Raw genomic sequence first — 21,594 nt, 5'->3', positions numbered from 1 at the left:
ACGGCCCTGCTCCAACAGGGACGAGGGACCCCAGTGGCGCCCTCCCCACAAACGCCGCTACAACGAATGGGTCTACAAAGACCAGCACCAAGTCCCATCCGTCAAGCCAGCAGCCAGGAAAACTCTGGGATTTTGTGCGTCTTTTGCACCCTGGAGTGTTCAGGAGAGGCTGACTGTAAGCGGAGAAGTGGTCTCTGTCTTCGTTGTACCATGGCAGGAGAAACAGGCTCTTGCACAGCTCCTTTATAAACACAATGGCATTTTACAGCCTGGAGAGAGTGATGCGGCAACCAAAGGGGTGCCTCAGCGGGCGAAGGCTGACCCCAGCACCTGTGCCTCCTCCGCTCAGCAATAAATGCTCTGAAATTTGTTTAATCACCCAGGTCCAGGGCAATGGCACAGAGATGTACCGTTATGAGGGAAAAGCGTGGTTATGGCCAAAGATGCGATAGAGAGCAGCCACGCGGAAAAGGCCTTGGGGGTACTGGTGGATGAAAAGCTGAACACGAGCCAACAATGTGCTCTTCCAGCCCAGAAGGCCAATTGCACCTTGGGCTGCATCAAAAGAAGCGTGGCCAGCAGATCCAGAGAGGTGATTCTGTCCCTCTGCTCTGCTCTGGTGAGAACCCACCTGGAGTACTGTGTCCAGCTCTGGAGCCCTCAGCACAAGAAGGACATGGACCTGTTGGAGCAGGTCCAGAGGAGGGCCATGAAGATGATCTGAGGGCTGGGGCCCCTCTGATGTGAGGACAGGCTGAGAGAGCTGGGGTTGTTCAGCCTGGAGAAGAGAAGGCTCTGGGGAGACCTTAGAGCCCCTTCCAGTCCCTGAAGGGGGCCTACAGGAGAGCGATGTGACGACGTCATGTGACGACTGTGGGCTATGTAAAGCAGCTGAGATAACGTCTCCTGAGCTCACCTGGACCGCCTTCATTCAGCCAGAAGAGCTCTGGCTTATTTCATGCCGGTTTTGGGTCTGTTTTAAAACTATCCTCTGTGAACTGAGAACCTTCCTTTGTGCCTTTGTCAGTACGTTTGTACTGGGCAGAAAATCCTAAATTACAGCTCCTTCTGCAGGAGAGGGAAGCACGAAACGTCTCCAGTTAGACCCAAAAATGATCCCAGGGGAGGGGAGAGGGTGCCAAGCCTCCTGGGTGAGCAGACCTGACCCCAGAAATGTGCAGAGAGGTGAAACGGGCTTCTCGTAGGCTGGCTGCAGCCTCCAGCTGCCCCACACGGGCAGAGTGGGATGGTGGCCAAAGGAGCCCTCCTTCGGATGAGGTGGATCCCTGTCGTGAAGTCTAGATTCCCCCATGCAATCCCTCTCTGTCTAACGCAGCTGTAGCGGAAACACCTGCTGGTTGGCGCTGCTCTCCCCCTCCTGTGTCCCCTGCATGGGGTGATCTCCAGCAGCTGGTCAAGACTGGTCCCCAGCCCCTTGCCTTTTCACACACGAGGAAGGAATGTGACAGCACATACAACCGAAGGCAAAGTGATGTGCAACTGTAATTTATACTGAAAAATTGCCTTCCCCCCGGCCCTCCCAGGTAAAGCAGGTTCTCTGCAACCAGGATACAAACCCCCAGCTGGGCCAGGTGCTGATCACCACCCTGCAGGTCAGGCTGCAGTAGTCAAAGAGGAGGCAGGAAGCTGTGCGGCTATTCGTACTGGGGGAAGGGCGGTGGCACCAGGTTAGCTGCATATCCGAGCATCCTCTCGGTATCAGCCTGCATGGACTTGTCGTCTGCTCCAGGGGCTGGGATCGCCGGAGTGCTGCCGGCCCAGGTATCTGCAAGAGGAGTGAGTGCATCAGCAGCCCGGCCACCTCCTCGGAGACAGGCTGAGTGTTTGCACCAGCAGGATGGGACGACTGCTCTGGGTCTCCAGCCTGACCTCCTGCTTGGAGCAGGCCTGTCACCAGCTCCAGCTCAGACTGGTTATGGCTTTGTCCCACCAAGTCTTGGAAGACAACTCCTGATCCTGGAGACTGTGGAGTCAACAGGGGCGGGGGGAAAGGTCCTGCTTGGTTTGGTTGGGCCACCAAATAGCTTCAAGAGAAAACCTAAGGGCAGAGCTGCTGCAAATGGTGACCCAGAGACATCCAAGCTGCTTCTCTAAAAGCTAGGGGCCAGGGCAGAAGAAAGAGGATAAAGTGACAAAACCTGCACAGGCGACGGCAAAGCCTCCATTTCTGGGGGGGATGAGCTATGGGGACCAGCAGGTTGCTGGCAGGACAAGGCCAGCTCCCTGGGGAATACAGGAGCTGGGTAAACCTTGTTGGAGCTCACCCTCCAGCTGTGGAGCTGTTGGCCTCCCGGGGGCCATGGGGACCTGGCTCGTCTGGGCCAGCTCTGGGACTTCATCTTCTTCTGCTGACAGGTGCATCAGCTCCGGCATGTCGTAGTTGATGTACTGGTACAAGGGTCGCAGGCGTGGCCGTCGTCCTGGAGAGGTACAAGAAGAGCCTGATGCTGACAACCCCTTCCCTGCCAGGGCTTTGCTCGTGGGCTGCAGCAGCCCTGGGAGCAGAGGAGGAATGTCTCCCCTGCCAGGAGGGGAACCGTGCCCTTGAGCTGAGGCTGCCTGGTGGGATAAAAGCCAGGGATGCAGGGCCACATCCCAGAGACAAAGCAGCAACTGGAGGGAAGAGCCACGGAGAACCTGCCCAGGCATGGCCATGCCCAGCTGAAAACTCAACAGTGGCAGAGTCACCCCACCCACAGGGATGTCTGGGAGAAGCAGAAGGGCTGGGGACCACCCTGTTGTACCGGGGATTCAGCCTTAGAGCTGCATCGTTCCTGAGACAAGTCAGCCCCCGCCATGCCAGCCCAGCCCTGCTCGTGCTGCTGCAGCCCACCAGCTTTGCTCACCCATCGTGTCCTGGGACGTGGTGCCTCGGGGAGGGCGCGGCCTCCTCGTACGTTTCTTCCTTTTCGGCTGCGGCTTGGCGGAGAGGCCGGCGTTGCCTCCAAGGGCGCCCGGCTCCTCGGCAGTGGGCTGCGCCCTCTGGAAATTGGGGTGCTGCAGCAGGAGCACTTGCGCATCGACCCTGCAGGACAGAAACCAGCTGGGGGGCACGGCCAGCTCAGCGCCTGGCCGTGGGGGGAGTCGTAGCCCTGCGGAACCTTGGGTGTCTCCATGCCCTGGCACAGGAGCCATGTCCAAGCACAGCCCTCCCCCCGGTCTGTGCCTGTATGTCCTGCTTTGAGCGACACAGTGCTAATTTCTCCCTTAATGCTTGGAAAAACTGCACTTTTAGAAGACCCCCGTGTCTGAATTGGTGAAAATATTTAGTTTCTAGCCAGCTATGCTATGTGGGATTCAAGGTCTCAATGTTTTTGAGCTCGCCAAGCGCAGGGACGAGGAGGAGCGAGCCCTGGGCACTTGCCCCAAGCTGCCAACAGGGTTATTTCATACCATGAGCCATGGTTCCCTTGTTTTTAACCCGTTTCCTCTTCCTGGGTGGGGAGGGGTCATCAGGTGAGAGAATAATTGTCTAAACAACAATAAACTGTTGTGGGTTTCTCAAACCATCACGCGGTGCTGTGGCGCAGCCGTGCCAGGGACTGGCCGGCACCTCCCTGCTCCTGCGCTGGCCGTGCCAGCTCAGCTCCCCGGCTGGACTTGGACATGGCTGGTGGCCACTGGCTGTGGCTGATGGATGGCTCCGGGCTACTGCATTGCCATAGGTGCCATGTCCTTTTCCCCTGTGACTCTCTGGACTTCTCCCTGTCCCCACTTTTCTGGTTTATCTGCCCTTTTAAACTCTAAGCAACTCTCAAAATTACAACAGAGCTCCTCAATTCTCAACAGAATAAAAACAACGATGTCCAGCCACAAGTTCTAGATACTAATATCTTCCATCCCGTGCCCATCCCTTCCTCCCAACCTTGTTTCACCCTGGTGCAACACGGACCCAGGCCTTGCCGGTGGCTGCCCCTCGCTGCAGCGCAACATCGGCTCGTAAAGGAGACGTGGTGACTTACTTTGCCCCCTTGGGTTTGAAACCATAGGCTAGCAGCCAGGCCCGCAGCGCCGCGACGCAGCCGAGATTCGCCAGCTCCGGGAAGAGCTCTTTGTTCTTCCCCATCTCCTCTTCGTACAGCTCGGTGCGGACAAGGACACCTTGCCCATCCTCGGACCACTGCGGTGGACATGGGGGATGGCACTCAGCAGCGACGCTCCCGTCCTGCCAGGCCCTGCACCCGCTTTCCTTGGCTTGGAGCCTTTGCTGGCTGTTAGTAACCACCTGGATTTAGGGCTTTACACCCAACATAGCCCCACGGTCTTGGAGGTGAGCCCACCAGGCTGGAGAGTGGGAGCAGCCACTGTTGCTGCAGGGGCTGCCCATGGTGGGTGGGACCATGGCGCTGGGTGGCCCCATGAGTCCCACTGGCCCTCCCAGGGCTCTGGTTGCCATCTTGTTCCCCCCGTCACCCACGGTGGCACCACCAGGCCCCAAGCAGCAGCTGGGGACACCGTCAAGCCTTGCTACCAGGGCAGAAAAGCGCTCTACAAGGAGTTGGCTAGAAATTATTCGTCTACCATTTCACGCAGCTTAACTAGAAGCTTGCAGATAATGATTTGGGGTCATTTACTCTCAGCTTGAGAAAGACCTGGGAGTAACATCATGCCTTTTGTTTCTGGGGAGCAGGCCCAGCCCCAGAGACATCCACCCTCCGCAGACAGGAGCTTTTCCCATTCCTTCCCCCTCCCCAGATTTTGGCATGCATCGGGACCCCCTCTTCTCACACAAGGCTTGCACAGGGGACAGTCCCGTGCTCGTGGCACCCGGGAACGAAGCCTCTGCTCATCACGATTCCCACGTCCAATGCGACATCACCCTTCACCTCCAAAGCCTTGATGTCTGGCTTCTCCAGGGCTGCAGACAGCTGAGCGAGGATGTGCCCAGGCTCACAGCCGCCGCGCTGCCCCTCCTCGGGGCTTCTCACCAGGGCAGGAGGCTCTAGCACCGGGGTGGACATGGCAGACACTGTAAGGCCACTGGCGGGGCCTGCGTGCAGACCAACGTCTCCGTGAGTGTTTGGTTTGGCACAGGGGCTCCCTGCAATGTGCTACGCTCAGCCCGGCTACGCCGCAGGGACATGGCCACCCGCTGCCTCTCCCTGCCGAGCTGCCGGGATGGGGGTTCCCCCTCCCAGCGCCAGACCCAGGCGGCCCCGCTCCCCGGCCCCGCTCCGCGGCCTCGCTCCCGGCAGGGCCCGCCCCGGCCGCGGCCCCGGCCCCTCCCGGCGGAAGCGGCTGTTGCCCGGGAGCGTGGCGGGGCCGGGCCGGGCCAGGCCGGCCGTTCGGCTGCCGGTCCCAGGCCAGGCCCAGGCTGCGGCCTCCTCAGCTCGAGCCGAGCGTCTCTGCGGCCTCCCGCGGTGAGTCCCTCACGGCCCCGCGGCTTGTCCCCGGGTGCCCGCCGGAGCGAGAGAGGCTGGGGGCTGCGGGGAGCCGGGCTGGGAGGTGGCAGAGGAGGGGCTGGCGGCCGCCATGCCCCCGGCGAGGGCGGCCGGGGCAAAGCCCAGCCCGCGGCCCCGGGAAGGGGTGGCTGCGCTCCCCCGGGGTGAAGCCTTGGGGCTCCAGCTTCAGGGTGACGGGGTCCTGGTCACCACTCCTGTGAAATGTGCTTAACTGATTCGTGTCAGTGTGGAACAGTGTTAGGGCCACAGGGTGAAGTGTGACCTTTGATTGTTTTGTCTGTCTGGCCGCAGACGAGACGGTGTGTCTGTCGTGTCTGTGTTTTGCAGGAGCCACCTGGCGAACATTCTAGAATACCAACTTAAACCGGTCCTGTTGTTATCTGCATAGTGACCTGTAAGAGGGGGGATACACCCATTTTTGGCAAGGGCCAACCATTTTAGAGGCAGTTATGAATATGTATTAGTATAGGAGATATAAACCAAAAATGGGGTCTGTAAGGTGTGTGTCTTGGTTGGGCAGAGACCCCCGGCACACCCAGCGCTGTTTGCTTGCCTTTGTTCCTTTAATAAATTACAAATTCTAATTGGAATCCTGTTTGCGATTAAATCATTTATCACAGTTAACATCACCGGGTAGGCTCACAGCACCTCATTTCCTGACCCCGAGTTCTGCAGGAGGCATGGCTCCAGATCCTTGTTCCCCTCCCTGTTTTGGTGCAGCCCTGGGACACAGAAGTTATCCTGGTGCTACTTTCCATTTCAGCTAAAACTACTGAGGGAGGAAGCAAACAGCTGAGACTAGCTGCACAGAGATTAGCCCTTTGATTTGCTGCAGATGACTCGCTTTGCTTATCAGAGCTTATCACAGCTGTGGGATTTTTTTTTGCCCCCATGCTTTTTGCAGAGGTTGGCTCATAAAGGCACGAAGCTGGTCTTGCTTCAGCTCTGTGTGTGGTAGCAGCTTCCTGGCCAGGGACCCAGGCACGGTGAAAATGTGATCTGAGAAGAAGAGGGAGTGCTTCAAAGTCAGACGCGGCAGGTTCAGGGCTGTGAAAAACACTTGCCAAAGCCTTGTCCGTTCCCATGCTTTGTAGTTTCCTTAACTGCCATGCCAAAAACAAGCCACGAGAGGAAGCCATGGTTCGTACAGGCTCTGAAAGATCTCCGTTTACTGGGGGCGTGGGTGGCATTTTTAGCACTTGGTAAGCTGGGGTGAAGGGCCCAAAGAATTGAATTAATGGTTCTTAAACTTACAGGGATGCTCTGGGAGAGGCAGGGCTGGAGCCTGCATTGTTTGAGTCCTAGACCCAGATGAAGCTGTGGTCCTGGCAGGGAAGCGAGCAGCTGGCTGGGCTCAGGCTGGGGGAGTAGGGAATGCTGAAGTCGCTGGGTTACTCTGACAACCGCCCTGCGCCTCTTGTGTCGCTGTGCTGCTTTCGGGCAAGCAGAGAACAGGTTTGGTGCAGCCCAGTGGCTTGGAGCAGCATCGCTGTTTCCCTGGTGAGTTCTGCAGCCTGGCAGGGGGTTCAGGAGAGAGAGGAGTTGCACACGTATGTATCTGTTTACCTGGACTTAACCGGACTGCGTTTGCAGTTGGGTACGAGTTACCTGCGTCTCGTAGCCTGAGAATGCTCTAAACAGCGTCTTTCTGGTAGCAACAGCTCAGATATTGTGTTCTTGACGTTTAGGTTTCTAACACGGTGATAGAGGAGATGCTTTCCTGGGTGCAAATTAGGCAGCGTGGCTGAGCCAGCCATAGGGTCACTGCTGAAAAGCGCTGGGCCTGTCCCCTCTTCCTCCCCCTCTGCGTTGATAAGCGCGTGCTCCTGCTGTGTTTCCCTTGTGCTTGCTCTGGCGCTTCTCTGATCCCCCCCGTGGAGGTGACAGCCAGGTTACTTCTGGACAGAAGGGTAAACTCAGAAAACCAACCCAGCAAAAGAAGCGACTTGTTTCGTGCAGGGGTAGTGACTTGAGTCAGCTGAGCACAGGGCTGTTTGCACTTCAGAACCTGTAGGTAAAGCAGAAGGGTGGGAACGCGGTGGAGAAAGTTCATGCACCCCCTTTTGGCAGAAGTGAGCCAGGAGGTTCTCTCGCTGGTCCCCTGGAGACACTCATGGTTGGCAGGAGCAGAGCAGCAGCTTGGGAAGTCCGTGCTGATCACTGTAACTGAGGCTTGGCTGCTTCTGGGGCTGATGCTGGGGGCTTGCGTCCCAAGTCGCTGAGTTTGCTGGAGGTACCTAGATAGGCAAGGTGCTTACTATTGTAATAAGGTTGTCTCATCTTGCAAGATCCCAATCAAGAGGTGATGTGACTTGCAAATCAGGGAGTGGGTGTCATTTGCAAATTCCCTGCAGCAGGGCAGGCTGCTGTTCGGATGTGAAAGGTATAAAACGAGCCTTCCATCCCCTGCCTCCCATCAGCTTGCCTTTCCTCCTTCAGTCCCCCGCACTAATTGTCCGCTCTGTCACAGGTCTTGATTTCAGCCTGTCATTTTGCGTGTAAATTACTGGATTTGGAGGCGAGTTCAGATCAAGATCAGTTGTGAATTTCAAGGCCAGTAGCTGTTCTGGAGTGATCTAGTGGTGAATGCTTTTTTTTTTCTTCTCTAGGATAAGAGAGGTCTGTTCTGGCTCAGTTGGAGACATTATCAAGGAGATTAAATAATACCAAGGCAGTGTCCTTTTATCTCAGGCTGAGAGGCTCTGTCTGCTCTTCAGAAACAGCTTTTCCAGAGCAGCTGGGTGCAGACTGTGCATGCATGCTGGTGCGCAGTAGTCAGCATTGCTTACATTGCCTCTGCAGTTGTGTCTGGGAGATGAATAACAGCTTTTTGCTAATGGGTCTCATGTCAACAGGGGTGATTTAGCAAGGAAGACTGCAGTGCATTAGTTGCTATGACTCAGACTCACTCAGCCTTGTACTGATTGTTTATTGGTTTATAAATTAAATTGCAGATGCTGCGTCCCCTCAGTGCTGGCATGCTAAGGATCCTGAAAGGGGCTTTTCCTGCAGCGTTGGGCTCAGAAATCTTTAAATTACCACCTCGGGAGTCAGGGCGTGCAGGTTGTAGCCCCGGCTCTTAGAGCGATGAGAGCGGCCAAGCTGCCCTGGCGCCTGTCAGAATCATGGCGTGACTCTGATGAGGTATTGAGGCTCTTGTGGCATCTGCCAAAAGCTCACCAGTGATCTGTGCCTGATGGCGCGGCATCCTGCATCCTCATTTTTGGAGTGAGGAGCAAGGCCCTCGAGTTTCTTGTAGGCAATAAAATGCTGTCCACGAAGATAATCCGAGGGCTTGGAGCCCCTCTGCTGTGAGGACAGGCTGAGAGAGCTGGGGGGGTTCAGCCTGGAGAAGAGAAGGCTCTGGGGAGACCTTCCAGCCCCTGCCAGGCCCTAAAGGGGCCCCAGGAAAGCTGGGGAGGGACTCTGGAGCAGGGAGGGGAGCCACAGGACGAGGGGGAAGGGGTTTAAACTGGAAGAGGGGAGATTTAGATTGGATATTGGGAAGAAATTGTTTGCTGTGAGGGTGGTGAGCCCCTGGCCCAGGTTGCCCAGAGAAGCTGTGGCTGCCCCATCCCTGGAGGTGTTCAAGGCCAGGCTGGATGGGGCTTGGAGCAACCTGGTCTGGTGGGAGGTGTCCCTGCCCAGGGATGGGCTTTAAGGTCCCTTCCAACCCAAACCATTCTGTGATTCTATGATCTTGGCGAGCATCAAGAGAAAATAGATGCTGACTGCTCCTGTGCTGGAAAGATCTGTGCTCCTCCTGTCATGGGCAGGAGAGAAGCAGCAGAGACCTGCGAGGGTGGGGATTTGTGGATCTGTGCTGGTGCCTGTTGACCTGCATTGAAAAGTTATTTAGAAATTAAAAAGATGTTTTCCTAAGCGGGTAACTCTCCGTTCTCCCAGAGAGCTGAGAGGCAGACAGGCTGTTGTTGTCTGAGGGCTCTTCCCCAGAAAATTCAGTGTCTGCCCCTACATGGTCCTGCAGCAAAGTGTTTTGCCTCGGGGCCTTTTGAGGTTCAGCCCCAGGCTGCTCAAGGGTGGTGATGGCACTGGCGTGTCTCTCGCAGAGGATATAGCAGGGGGGCTGTGTGGGGCTGGGGCTTCAGCTTGCTTTGGGTACGTTGTATTCGAACTACAGGAGCTATTTAGAAAGAGCCCAAGGTGCAAGATAATGCAAATCTAAGGCTAAAATGTGTCAGATGATGTCCAGCTACCTTGGATTTTCTGTTCACTAAAGGCACACAGGGTGGTTACGGCAGCTCAGCTCCTGCTTGCATTAACTATTCCCATATGGGAGAGCAAAGACGGGAGGGATTTTCTGTACTGAAGGTACTGGTATTACAGCGACCGCGGATGTTTCAGGTTCGGTGCTGGTAAAAATGCTGATTAGCCCCACAATAGGGACAGTTGCTGCTGGATCCTTTGCCTCACCTGCATGGAGCCCAATTTGGGGTGGTTTCCTACCTGCAGGTCGTCTCTGTAGCTGTGTGTGAGCTTTCTAATGCAGGTCAGAAGTTCATGTGTGTGTGTATATATATATATATATATGAAATGTAGCTTTTCAGTGGCTCAGTGAGTGCTGTTCATTTCTGTTCTCAGTGGTGGCTGGTTTCCGTGGCGGAGGCAGAGCGACGGTAGGATGTGTGAAGGGCCATCCAGGATTTCTGGACCCATTCCTCCAGATCCTACGCTCTTTCCAAACTATTATAAACGCCCCTTCTCAGGTGAGTCCTTGATGCTTGTTAAAGATGGGCGGTTTTGTACTTTGGCGTGATGCAGCTTGCCCATTTGATGTCCTTATCCTTTGGGATCCTCGCCAGTCCCCAGTCACACTGGTGCAGGTGCTTCTGCTGCCTCATAGATGGTAATCCTAAGGGTGGACTGTACAGCTGGCTGAAAGATGGGAAAGCATAAGGTAGAGGCGGAGAGGGGTTTTTTAGCACTGTTTGTAGGCTGTGGGTGAAGAAAACCACGAGGCGAGATTGGTTCCTGATAATCGCCTTCTCTGTCTTTTCTCTATAGCTCGAGGGAGGCTGGAAGGGAATGCTGGGAAGCTGGATTTTACTTTTGGCTCCCTGGACCCAGTTCCCAACCCATACCCTGCTTTGGGCAGTGCCCATCGGGCCCAGCCAGCCCCGCGCATTCGCCCCAGTGGAAGGGACTTCTTGGAGAAGGGACAGAAGGGGACGCTTAGTCTCTTACTGCAGCTCGAAGGTCTCTCCCTTGACGGGGAGCTCCCGGTCAAGAGTAAGTACAGCTGAGTTGTTGCTGGCCTGAGTTGTGTTTGGGGCCAGGGATAAAGCATCAGGGATTTGGGTGGATTCCTCAGCTCTGCTGCCTGAGCAGAGCTTGAGTTTTGCAGGGCCCGTCTCACCCCATCTGCTGCATTTGGCCTGGCAGTGGTGTCCCCGGGCCGTCACCCATGGTGGAGCGGGTGCTGCTGCGGCCTCCCTGACTCGAGCCTGGTCCAGGTATGCAGTGGGAAGAGGGACTGTAAAAAGGATGCTGTTTAATTTGGACTTGAGGAACCAGTCATGGATGAGAGACTGCTGAGAGATGCTGGAAATAAATCAAGCTCTTCTAGTTTGCTGCCTCTGGATATAACCAGTATCTTTATAGTCGTACTTAAGGACGGATCAAGTGAAATCTTAAACGTATGGAGGATGTTTAACCTGGGGAACTACTTGTTAAGGAAGCCAAGAGGGTTTGGGAAGACTGTTTGTATATGTGAATGCTGGGGACATTTTTGTAAAACACGGTCCCTTCTTCAGGGAGGTCACACAGAACATTCGGAGGTCCAGAAGAGAGAGAAGGCTGAGCAGTGGCTCTCACTTGATTGGCTTCATGTGCTGGCATTGTCCTTTCTGATGCCAGAGTGGTGGATGCCAGCTGGTGGCTGCCACAACTGCTGTGCCAAAGCAGGAGGGGAATGGAAGAGGGTCTGGTTGTGTCAGATGAGGTCTTCCTTTGCTTGAGGAGCTCAAGGAAGAATCATTTTTGATTAGAAAGCAAAAAATAACGCTCCATAGTCTTGATTGTGTCCCTTTGAATGTGGGACAATGGCTGACCCTGAGCCTGAAATCAGGAACAGTGCAGGTTTAAGGTTCTAACAGCTTCCATTAACCAGCCCTCTCTTTGCTTCCGAAACACCATGGGATGCTTGAACTGTGAATTGAGCTTGCTCTCAAGAGGTTGCTGGTGTGGCTTGTCTAGCATAGTCCAAAATGGGACAAGTGAGCCACACTCCCTCGGAGCAAGGGAGTCTGTGAACACCAGTAATGTGCTGATGGTCATCTGGGCACTGTGGGATCCTCTGGCAGAAGAGGGTCAGTCCAGGAGTGTGGATCTAACATGAGAAAAACGCACAGATTGTCTAGTCTGCAGGAGAGCGGACAGCTTGCTATTTCTATGGGCGGTTGAACCAGCTTTGCAGACGGAGCTGTGGTCTCTGGTGCCAGTGCTCCAAAGAGCCTGCATCCCTTGGCAGTGTCTGAGGGGTGAGGGCTGTGTCTCCCCTTGCTGTGCAGGAAAAGAGTCCAAGGACCACGAGAAGGAGAATGTGAGGCGAATAAAGGAGATTCAGAAGAAGTGCAAAGAGAAGGAGCGAGCCCAAGCGCGGAGCCAGCCCAAGCCTGTGAAAGCTCTGTGGAAATCGCAGAAATACGAAAACGTGGAGTCAAAGGTGAAAGCCAAACTGCAGGTCGGTACCCACTGGGCTCTTGAACAATCCTGGCCTGGGATGCGGTTCAGCCATGAAGCTCTGTGGGACGGTGAAGATAGGGGAATCCCAGAACCTGCGGGTCTGGGGGCAGCTCAGTGCTGAAGCACCGTGAGCAGATGTGGCAGCAGTGCTGTGTGGCTTGGGTCCGGAGAACGATTACTGTAGTAATCCCCATCCCGTCTGGCCATGTAGACCTCCCATGCAGGGGAAGCTGAGAAGAGGAAAATCTCATCACACCCTCTGCCTGGAGGCTCCTGCTTGGCCCTTCATTTGTTAGGGATCTAAAGGTGGTTCCTGGGAGGTGCAGAGCAGCCCTCACAGCCGTATTCCCTGTCTAGAGGTGCATCCAGCTGGCTTTGCAGCTTTCCAGTGTTCGGGGCAATGCTAGTCTGAGGTTTGTGCCAAAAGCTGTGGAATTCTGCCCCATGGATCGTGGTCCTCAGAGGTAGGTCTTAAGGCTGCGTCAAACCTTGGTCCAGCTGTGGACCCACAGTGAGCCGTCTATCTCCAAATTCTTCTCTGAGCGATTGTCCCGGTGAAAAACCGCTGTGCAGTGGGGCACACAGACATCTCCAGGCAGTCAGGGCGGAGGCCTTGCAGTTCCAGCAAAACCTGAATGAGTGTTATGTACCTCCCGTCCTCTGTACACGACCTTGTGGGAGAAAGGATGCAGGGCCATGCCTTGTCTCCTCAGGCTTTTTCAGCTGCTGAAATGTTCATGGCTTCTGTTCTGAGTGGGTGCCTGGCTTTGTGGAGATTTTGGATAGCTTTTGACTACTTTCTTTTTCTTTCGCTGGATAATCTTTTCTCCACTGGTGGGTTCCTTGTGTTTAAATGGTGCCTCTGTCGGAGAGCTTTGTAAAATGCACCAAAGTGGCTGCCTTGGTAGAAGTGTACCTGTTTGAGCAGAAAGTAAAGTTAAGGCCCACTGGGAGAGGGAAGGAGAGCTCCATCACTGTCTTGGGTGGATCTGTTGTCATCAGTCTGGATCTGGGAGACCTCTGTCATCCAGGGGACCTCTCCGTTTGGTTGGCCTCTTCTTTCATCCAGAAGTAGGCATTGTGGCTCCTATGGATGGGGTCGGTTCCTGCCGCATGGCAGCAGGCAGAGCGGGGTGTTGTGCCTACCCTCATCATGGCAACCTGCTGGAGGAGAGGCCTTGGTGCTCCCTTCCAGCTCTGCCTCACGTAGGAGAAGCTCTCTGAGGAAGGGGAAGCGCAGGGCTGCTGCTTTGGCCTGTAAGCCGCTGGCTCTCCGGAGCAGCGTTGCACAGTTGGATCCTGCGTTCTGATCGGCCTCAGGATTGTTGGCTGCCAGGAGAGGGCTTTGTTCTTCTGTGAGTCCCTGGTAGCTTCCACGGTCTCTGTCTCTGTCCTGTCTTTGTAGCCAAGCCGCCTGTGTGGACAGGAGTGACACAGTTAAGCTGCTGCTTGTGCAGACCATGGGTGCGAGCTGGGTGGCGTCTCGAGCACAGCCACTTACACGAAGCGCTCCTGTGCTGAGTTGGAGCCTTCAAGTTCCTCCTCGTCTCTGCATCACGTTCCTCTGGTCTGTGGCCCTTGGGTCAACTTTTGACACTAAAATTATGTGTATTGAAAACAACTGCAAAAATTGTCAAGATGATTTCCAAGCCAGTGGTTCCAAATGGTGTGTCTCTTCTTCCCGGTGTGCCACCGTGCTCTCTGACGTCCGTGACCCTTCCACACACGGGAGCAAACCCACGTGTGCTTTAGGAACACAAGCCTACGCTCTTGTTTGACAAATCCTCTGGGTTAGAGGAAGATTGAGATCATTCCTCCTTTTGTTTTGGGGAAAGGGGGTGGCCTCTGCGCAGGCAGTTTCTGCGTGGTGCATTACTTATGCTCTGTGGATTCCTCCAGAGAAAGGTGGCAGGAGGCCCTGATGCTGACTCACATTGCTTTAACTGTTGCTGTGGCTCTCCTAGAGCTGGGGTGTTCCCTGTGAAGGATCTCCGTCTTCTGTGGAGCTGCTGCTCAGAGTTTAAGTTGATTCCGTTAGGTCTTGGTGTCTAATGTGGAGTTTCTTTTCTCTCATCTGTCCCCGAGGCTGTTAATTGTAGCAGCTGCCTTGAAAAGGGCTCTGGCGGTCTCAGTGCTCCTGTGGAGGGAGACGGGGCACACTGTGCTCTGCTAGCACGCTCCTAAGGTCGCAGAATTATTTGACTTCTGACCGACAGCACTAGGTAAAGGCACTTCTCATTAACTTATCAGAGAGATCGGGGCCTCCTGGCTCCTGTTGATAAAAGACTGATCATCTTTGGAATATGATCTATCTAGGCAGCGCTGAGGGCATCGTGTACCCTGGTCCTTGTGCCAAAACTACTGATGTTACTGCCCTATCCCACCTTCAGTCCTCGGGTCTGCCAAGCTAAATGGGCCAGGAAATAAGGCATCTGCCCTCAAGGTGCCCTGCAGCTCAGATGAGAGAGAAGCCGAGGCCTTGCCTATCTGCGAAGACCCGGCGGCTGCCCTGGGCAGTTCCAGTGACTTCCAGGAGCAGAGCAGTGCCCTGGTTGTATTTGTTGTAAGGTCACCCCCTTGCCACAGTGTCCTTCCAATTTTCAGGGTTCATTCGGGGACTGCCCCAGACAGTCTTGTTGCAGACGGCCTGCAGCATCAAGCAGCGTCGCCTTGTCCCAACGCTAACCACGGCCTTTGAAGATGCATCCCAGATGCAATTCCACCCTCCCAAAACTACCAGACTCCCTTGCTCTCCGCTCCTCTTTCTGTCTAGAAGAGGATAACCACAGATTTGGGGTGCTGCACAGAGCGGCGCTGGAGAACAGCATCTAATTTGTGTCAGCTTCGTGCCGACCTGTGCCATTTAATTCAAGGTTGCCATCGCAGGGCGCTGCAGCATGCTTGGGATTGATGGAGGTGGGATGGCTTCTTCTGGGAGTTCAAGTTCTCTGATGTTGCCAACAGGGGAGACTGGCATGTGTCTCCCAGCTTTCAGCATGCTTCTCTACGCTGCCATTTGCCCTTTTGACGGGAAGATTTCTGCTTTTTAAGGAGTCATGGTCATTGTCACTTTGCACTGTCCATCCATTTAAATTGTCCCTAGGTCTGGTAGGTTATCTGCTGGGTTACATGGTGTTGCTCTCCTTTCATACCTGCCAGGTTAGTCGGTAAAGAGGGACTCTCCAGTCACTGCTACACGTGCATTTGGTCCAAACGTTTGTTTCTGCAGATTTCCCCCCCAACACCTTTTTTTTTTTTTTTTTTTTTTTTTTTTTGCTTTGCATTTCTTTACAAAGTTCAGTTGCCGGGTCTGGATTGGTTGCTGTAGGCAGTCTGTTTGGCCTTTGCTGGCTCTGTGCACGTTGCCTTCCCCCAAAGCCTTCTGCCAAGTCATGGCAGAAAGAGCGTGCTGTCATCTGCCTGCTGGAAACTTGTGGTTGGGCTTGTGGTTGACCACCCAAACTTGGGTGGGTGGGTTTCTCTTTGCTCCAGCCTCCCTCCGCTAGTGGATCTTTTCTTGCCTTTCCCAGGAGAGCTCCCCACCTCCAAAACCAGAGGCTCTGAAATTCCTGAGGGCATATTCTCGCTGTGGCCCAGGGATCAAGCCGTGCAGACCGCTTTCCCCAAGGCCTGCCAGAATGAAAGGAGGGGCAGACACAGAGGCTCCAGAGGCATTGGGTGCCGAAACCCAGGTGAGTTGCACACTATCCGCATGCTCCCAGGGGTTTCTGGCACTTGGCCATCCCAGGGGTTTCTGGCACTTGTCCGTTGCTCCTGCTTTGAACTCTTCATGTGTTCTTCTAAAGCGTTGGGTCAGATGTGCTACATGAACGAGGAGATATATAAATACCGTTTCTGGCTGAAGGAAAGGACCAGGGCCTGGGTCACTGGGGTGGCGAGATGGGCATTCAAGGATTGCTAATGCTATCCTTGCTCATAGTTAAAGAGATCATGAAGTTCCCTTAGGAAATCCCACCTCCTCACCGTAGAAGTGACAGCCATCTCCAATCTGCTCTTCCGAGGGCTTTGTAGGAGGTCTTGGGGATTTGGAGACTGCTCCCACCTTAATCAAAGGAACTGTGGCTTCTGGCCATGAGATAAAAATGTAGGAAATGGGTGTGCTTTTTAGTAAGGAGAGTTAAATCAGTATTAACAATTAAACTTTTCAGGTAGTCTTGTCTGGGAGGTCCTAAACTGCTCCGTGACTCATGTCTTCTTTGCTTGGCTAGTGTGGGTTTGTCAGTTTGTTGGTTCCCAGATGCCATAGAGGAACTTAATTTAAACAGGACATCAACTCTTAAGGAGGAAAACCAAGAAAAGAAAACTTTACGCTCAAGCCCAGCAACCTTCTCCCCTGTCCTAACGGTCAGAGGAGCTGTGACAGAGGGTGCTGTCTTTGGGGAAATGCCCCCAAGGACCACTAAGTTCCTGCACTGCCAGGGACTCTGTTGCATTTATTGGTCTGATGAGGGCCTGACTGGTTTTGCTCCAACCTTCTACCTGCTCTGATGGGCTCAAAACACAGGAGCAGGAGCCACAGGGACTATGTCAGGCCTGGTTCTTCCTGTCCTTCTGGCTTTGAGGGCATGGGGTCAGCCTGAGGACCTCAACAAGATGGGGTTTAGGTTTTGCCTGGCTTTTGGCGCCGGTCAAACTGTGGCACCCCAGGGGTTTCTGGCACTTACTCTGGCGCTGGTTTCTTCTGTCAAAGCGTGGCCATAGCTCTGCCTGTCTCTCTGACTCCTGAGATGGGATGGGCTGAGGGTATGCTCGTCCTGTTGTAGGACAGCTGCAGTTCTCTGCCTTGTGTGGGTGCCTCTCTGTTTTGTCCCTGTGAGTGTGTGCTGAGCCGACCCCTGCTGCCTCCCTCTCTCTTCTTCCAGATCCAGGTGGACGGCAAGAGCATTGACTTCATTAAGCACAACGCCTGCAACGCCAAGCGGGCCTCGCTGCGGCGCTCCCAGTCCCTGCAGGCGCTGGCCGAGCTGCTGGAACAGAAACACCAGGAGCAGGAGGAATACAATGCCAAGCAGAAGGGCCACGTCCCCCAGTAGTACGTATGCCCCTCTCTGATCCACGGAACTTTCTGTTACAAGCCCGCTTCTCTTCACCACGTCCCCCAGCTTCTGCGTAAAAAAACAGAGACTGGGGACAGAGGCACTGTCACCATGTGCAAGGAGTGCAGTTTACTGTGGCCTGGGGAATAAACGCAGTCCCTCCTGGTTTCTTGACTTAACGAGCATCCCGTGGCCAGTGTGACAGGGCTCAGAAAGAATTTTGTCCTCCTCCCTTGCTTGCTGTCGTACAATGATGCTGACACGCGGGATGCTCTATGTGCTCCTGCCCCTTCGTAAGCCTTGCTCCACATGGCGTAGTGTCAGTATTCAAAGGTCTGTTTTCGGAGAGGCGGAGAGCTTGCTCTGCCTTGCAAGCATTCATCCTGCCTTTGAACCGGCGTCTGAGGAACATCCAGTTAGTGACTTGCATTTTGGATTTTCTGAGTGGAAAACAGTTCCTGGGTGACGCTGTCCTAGGACTGACCATGGTGTCGATCCTTTGGCTCTCTGCTGTGCCTGCTGTTCAGTGCCAGCATCCCTGGCTGTCAGATGCTTTGTCCAGCATCATCCCATCATTGGCCCAGAGATGGTTGTGAGAGGACTCAGTAGCCTGGGACAGAAGGAAGGAGCAGAAGCCCTTGTCTCCAAGGTGCTCGTGTTGGTCTCTTCTAGCTGCCTTTCGGTGCACATGGAGCGTGTTTGCTAGCCCCTGCATGCGGGCTAAACCTGGCTGCATCCCTCCACGGCAAGGGCCTGTGCCAGCAGAGTGGGTTTCTGTGGTCCTCAGGCAGCAACGCGGAGACTAGTGGGGTTTGAAGGGCTCGATTCCTAGCCTCTGCCCGCATCCCTGGGTGACCCGTCCTGACAGATGTGCTGACACATGCTTCCCTTTGCCTTGCCAGCCTGCTGGAGAGGAAGGAGCAGTGGCGCAGACAGATGGAGGAGCGGCTGCAAAACCTGCCAGATCCCGACACGCCACCTGGTCATACCATGATGCCAGAGGGCCAGCGGCTGGAGACCCTCGGCAATCTGAAGCAGAGTAAGAGGAAAAGTCCAGCTCAGAAAAACAGGCCAGGATTAGGGAGAGGGGAGTTCTGGGTCATGGATTCCTGCCACTTGGAGAGTTGCCTGGAATAATTGCACGTAGCTGGGATGTTGCAGCACTTGAGCTGTGTGCATGGAAAGAGCAATCTCCTTCAGGTTGGTGGGACCTGCAGTTTACAGGGCTGGGTCTCTGGAGCAGGCTTGTCCGGTGGACCTGATGTTAGGGCTACTATTGCTCTTAAAATAATAAAAGATTTTACTTGGAAGGGACCTTCAGAGGTCTCTAGTCCAACCCTTGGTTCTTCAAAGCTGGAGCAGGTCACTCAAGTCCTCATCCCGCTGGGCTTTGAAGAGAAGGATGGGTATGAAGTCCTTGTTCCAGCGCTGCCACCATTTTCATGACTGAGGATGTGGTTGTAGCATTAGGAAAATGACAGATTTCTTTGCTCTTCCACTTACACAACTTGTTTGATTTTTTTTGTTTTTTGTTTTTTTTGGTTTGTTTTTTTTTTTTTTTACAGGCCAGGAGCACCTGCTAAAGGACCTGGTGATGCTGCCGGTGCGTGCAGATACCCTCAGCATGCAGAAGAGGCGGGTAGAGCTGGAGAGGAAGCTCTCACAGATAGAAGAGGCCATCAAAATTTTCTCGAGGCCCAAGGTCTTCATCAAGCTGGACTCCTGAGCCAGCGGGGCTGGGTGTGTTGTGCTGCTCCGCCTGAACATCCATCATCGCTGGAAGGGACGATCATCGCTTTGGGAGGGAAGGAGAGGAAGGCAAGTTGAGGACCCTGGGCTCATGCAGGTGCTGATACAGTGGCCAACGTGCAGACAGCATCTTTTGCTCACCCCCCAGTGTTGTGCTTTGTCCAGGGAAAAGGGAGGAAAATGCCGTAATTCAGTCTCGGCTGTGCAGTGTGGAGAACCTGAGTTCTCAGAGATCAGCTCTCTGCCCTGGATCCATGGCATCGCCTCTTATTTTCCCATTTTTTCCCACTTCTAGAAGCTGGCAGGAGGTCTCCTGTGCTGTTGCCTGTGGTGTTCCTTGTCCCCCTCTTTCTCCTAAGCCAGGCCATGGTCATGGCTCATTCTGGGCACCTGCAGACTTGGCTGCACACAAACCTCATGTGTGCCCCGGTCCTAAGCACTGACCTGTCCGGCTCACGCAGCCGGTGCCTCTGCACCTTCCGACCTGCTGGCTGGGCTCAGCAGCTCAGGGACAGCTTGGGGACAACACAGGGAGGTGCGGAGCTTCAGTCCTTCCCACCCAGAGAAGAGCCGGGCTGGCTGCAGGGGAGCTGGCTGCAGGGGAATGTGGCAGGATGTCTGGAGAAGCCTTTGTTGCCTGTGGGGCAGGACATGCTCCAATAAAGCATCGTTTCCCTCTTCCAGCATGTGTGCAGCTCCCGGTAGGCTCAGCAGGGCCTGCGGAGTGGCGGTGGGCAGCAGAAACCAGCAGCACTGATGTAGCGCAGGCAGGGGGAGAGCCATGGCTCCCGGTCCCACTTTCTGCAGAAGCCCGAAGTGGCCAGGGAGGTTTGGTTTTGCGGCACTGGCGTGCTGGGACACGGTGGTGGACTCGGAGTGGAGAACATGCGCAGAAGTCCTGCCGGATCTCAGTCTGCAGGCAGGTAGGATGCAGCCAGTGCCATTGTGGAGGTGAGCTCGCTGCCTCCTTACCTTCGGATGCCACACAGGGAGCTGTGCAAACCTTTGCAGGGATCCTGCCGCACAAAGCGTAGTAAGATTTAGGTTAGAAGGGATCGCTGGAGGGCTTGGTCCATCTCCTGCTCAGCACAGAACCAGCTCTACAGCTCGGGGCCTTGTCCAGCTGAGTTGGGAAAATCTGCAAGGATGGGGTTGCCACCACCACCACCACCTCGCTGGGGCTCTGTCCCTGGGCTGTCACACCCTCAGGGGGAACGCTGTTTTTTTTCCCTGAAGTCCCATCAAAACTTCCCTTGTTGCAACTTGTGCCTGTTGCCCTGTCTCCTTTCGCTGCGCGGGGAAGGGGTGCTGCATACGTTTGCCCCGAGCGGGTGCTTTGTTGCATGGGGTTACTCCATCCCGGGCAGGATTTTGCGGGGTGGGAATGTTGCAGAGCGGTCCAGCGCTGCCCACGGCTGCCTGTGGCAACCGGAGCTCTGCGGTGCCCTAGGATATCAGGGGCCAACGCTCCTGCCAAGGGCTGGGGAAGCTTTTAGCACTCGGAAAATCACCCCACGCTCCCCTGGGGCCGGCCTCGGGGCAAGCAGGCTGAGCCGGCTGGATGAGAGCAGCTGGGGGCCACGGGCACCAGCCCCCCAGCACCTCCCTGCCCTAAACAAGTCTGGACTAACCACTCCGCTGTCTGCTTTGCTCCCTTGCCTGTCTGGGCCCTGGCTGTATGCCGTGAGTGTCACCCCGCTGTGCAGCCCCGGAGCTGCCAGCCTCAGTCCTTGCTCAGCGCCCGCCCTGGGCAGGGCTGGGGCTCCGGATGGACGGTCAAATCCCGAAGAGTTGATGCTGTCCCGTCACACCCCTCACCCAGCCCCACCGCGTGCCCTGAGAGCAGCGCTGGCGAGAGGACTCTGTTTGTAGGGCCCTTGGCACACGGGCTGGCAGAGTCAGCGTGCTCAGGCCCTCGGCGCTAAACCAGCCCCATGGCTCCCGTGCGGCTGCTGGCCAGGTTTTGGCTACACAGGCACAGGTGCCAGGGGACAGGCGTGTGGTTTGGTTCTCGGGGGGTCAGCGAAGGCAGCAGGACGCAGTCCCCCCCCTTCCCTGCAGAGGTGACCGGCTCTGCCGCCAGCCAGGTGTACGCTCGTGCTGGCGCCTGGCATCGGGCACCGGGTTTAACCCGAGAGCCGTGGGAGAGCCCTTGTGCCATGAAGGGTCTGGCACCGCACCGGTGCCCTTGCTCTCCCTGAGCACCTGTGTCCAGCTGGAAAAGCACTGCCCTTGGGTGCATCCTGCCAGTAGCCACGGCGGGCTGGTGCCGAAGGTTGGTACTGCAGGAGGTGTGGTGAGAGGGGGCAAAGGACCACAGCCAGCCAGGATCTGGCCAGGCCTGTTCCCAGCCAGGACAGGACGGCGGGAGGAGGAAAAGGTCTGGGTCCAACAGGGCCCAGCAGCACCTGCCTGCTAGGGTGATGCTCCGTCCCTGCTGGCAGGAAGGTGCTGAGCTGGGGCCAGCTGCAAAGCAAAGGCCAAAGCCACCATTAGCCTGGCACTTTGGTGCTGGGAGAGGGACCGAGAGTGCTGGGAGCCCCAGGTGAGCAGGAGGGTTGGGTATGGCTCACCCTGAGCTCAGGGCTGGAGGAGGAGGATGGAGCCGCGCCACCCCCAGTAGTGGTTACTGAGGCTGAGTGATAGCCCAGGGGCCACCC

The 21,594-nt window shown here is 55.5% G+C and overlaps 2 protein-coding genes across 4 annotated transcripts; one reads left to right on the top strand and one right to left on the bottom strand.

Annotated features, from left to right (window-relative positions):
* Positions 1-1,485: 1,485 nt before the first annotated feature.
* Positions 1,486-5,211, bottom strand: C4H16orf86 (chromosome 4 C16orf86 homolog). The gene is made up of 5 exons (XM_074583452.1): positions 4,848-5,211; positions 3,984-4,141; positions 2,868-3,046; positions 2,286-2,441; positions 1,486-1,786 (listed from the first exon to the last, which is right to left on the bottom strand). The coding sequence occupies exons 1-5, from the start codon at positions 4,980-4,982 to the stop codon at positions 1,656-1,658; spliced, it is 759 nt and encodes a 252-aa protein (XP_074439553.1). The 5' UTR covers positions 4,983-5,211; the 3' UTR covers positions 1,486-1,655.
* ENKD1 (enkurin domain containing 1) lies at positions 5,033-20,200 on the top strand. 3 transcript variants are annotated; one of them, XM_074583448.1, is made up of 8 exons: positions 5,033-5,381; positions 10,026-10,150; positions 10,449-10,673; positions 11,954-12,108; positions 15,659-15,820; positions 17,012-17,181; positions 18,088-18,224; positions 18,751-20,200. In XM_074583448.1, the coding sequence occupies exons 1-8, from the start codon at positions 5,068-5,070 to the stop codon at positions 18,909-18,911; spliced, it is 1,449 nt and encodes a 482-aa protein (XP_074439549.1). In that variant the 5' UTR covers positions 5,033-5,067; the 3' UTR covers positions 18,912-20,200. The 3 variants fall into 3 exon arrangements, with proteins under 3 accessions (XP_074439549.1, XP_074439547.1, XP_074439550.1); XM_074583446.1 differs by having other exon boundaries at positions 5,041-5,381; positions 11,954-12,126; XM_074583449.1 differs by lacking the exon at positions 10,449-10,673 and having other exon boundaries at positions 5,041-5,381; positions 11,954-12,126.
* Positions 20,201-21,594: the final 1,394 nt, after the last annotated feature.

The sequence above is a fragment of the Larus michahellis genome, chromosome 4, assembly GCF_964199755.1.
Source record: "Larus michahellis chromosome 4, bLarMic1.1, whole genome shotgun sequence".
Classification (NCBI taxonomy): domain Eukaryota; kingdom Metazoa; phylum Chordata; class Aves; order Charadriiformes; family Laridae; genus Larus; species Larus michahellis.
Note: the sequence above shows the minus strand (reverse complement) of the source record. Positions and strands in the feature narration are given on the sequence as shown.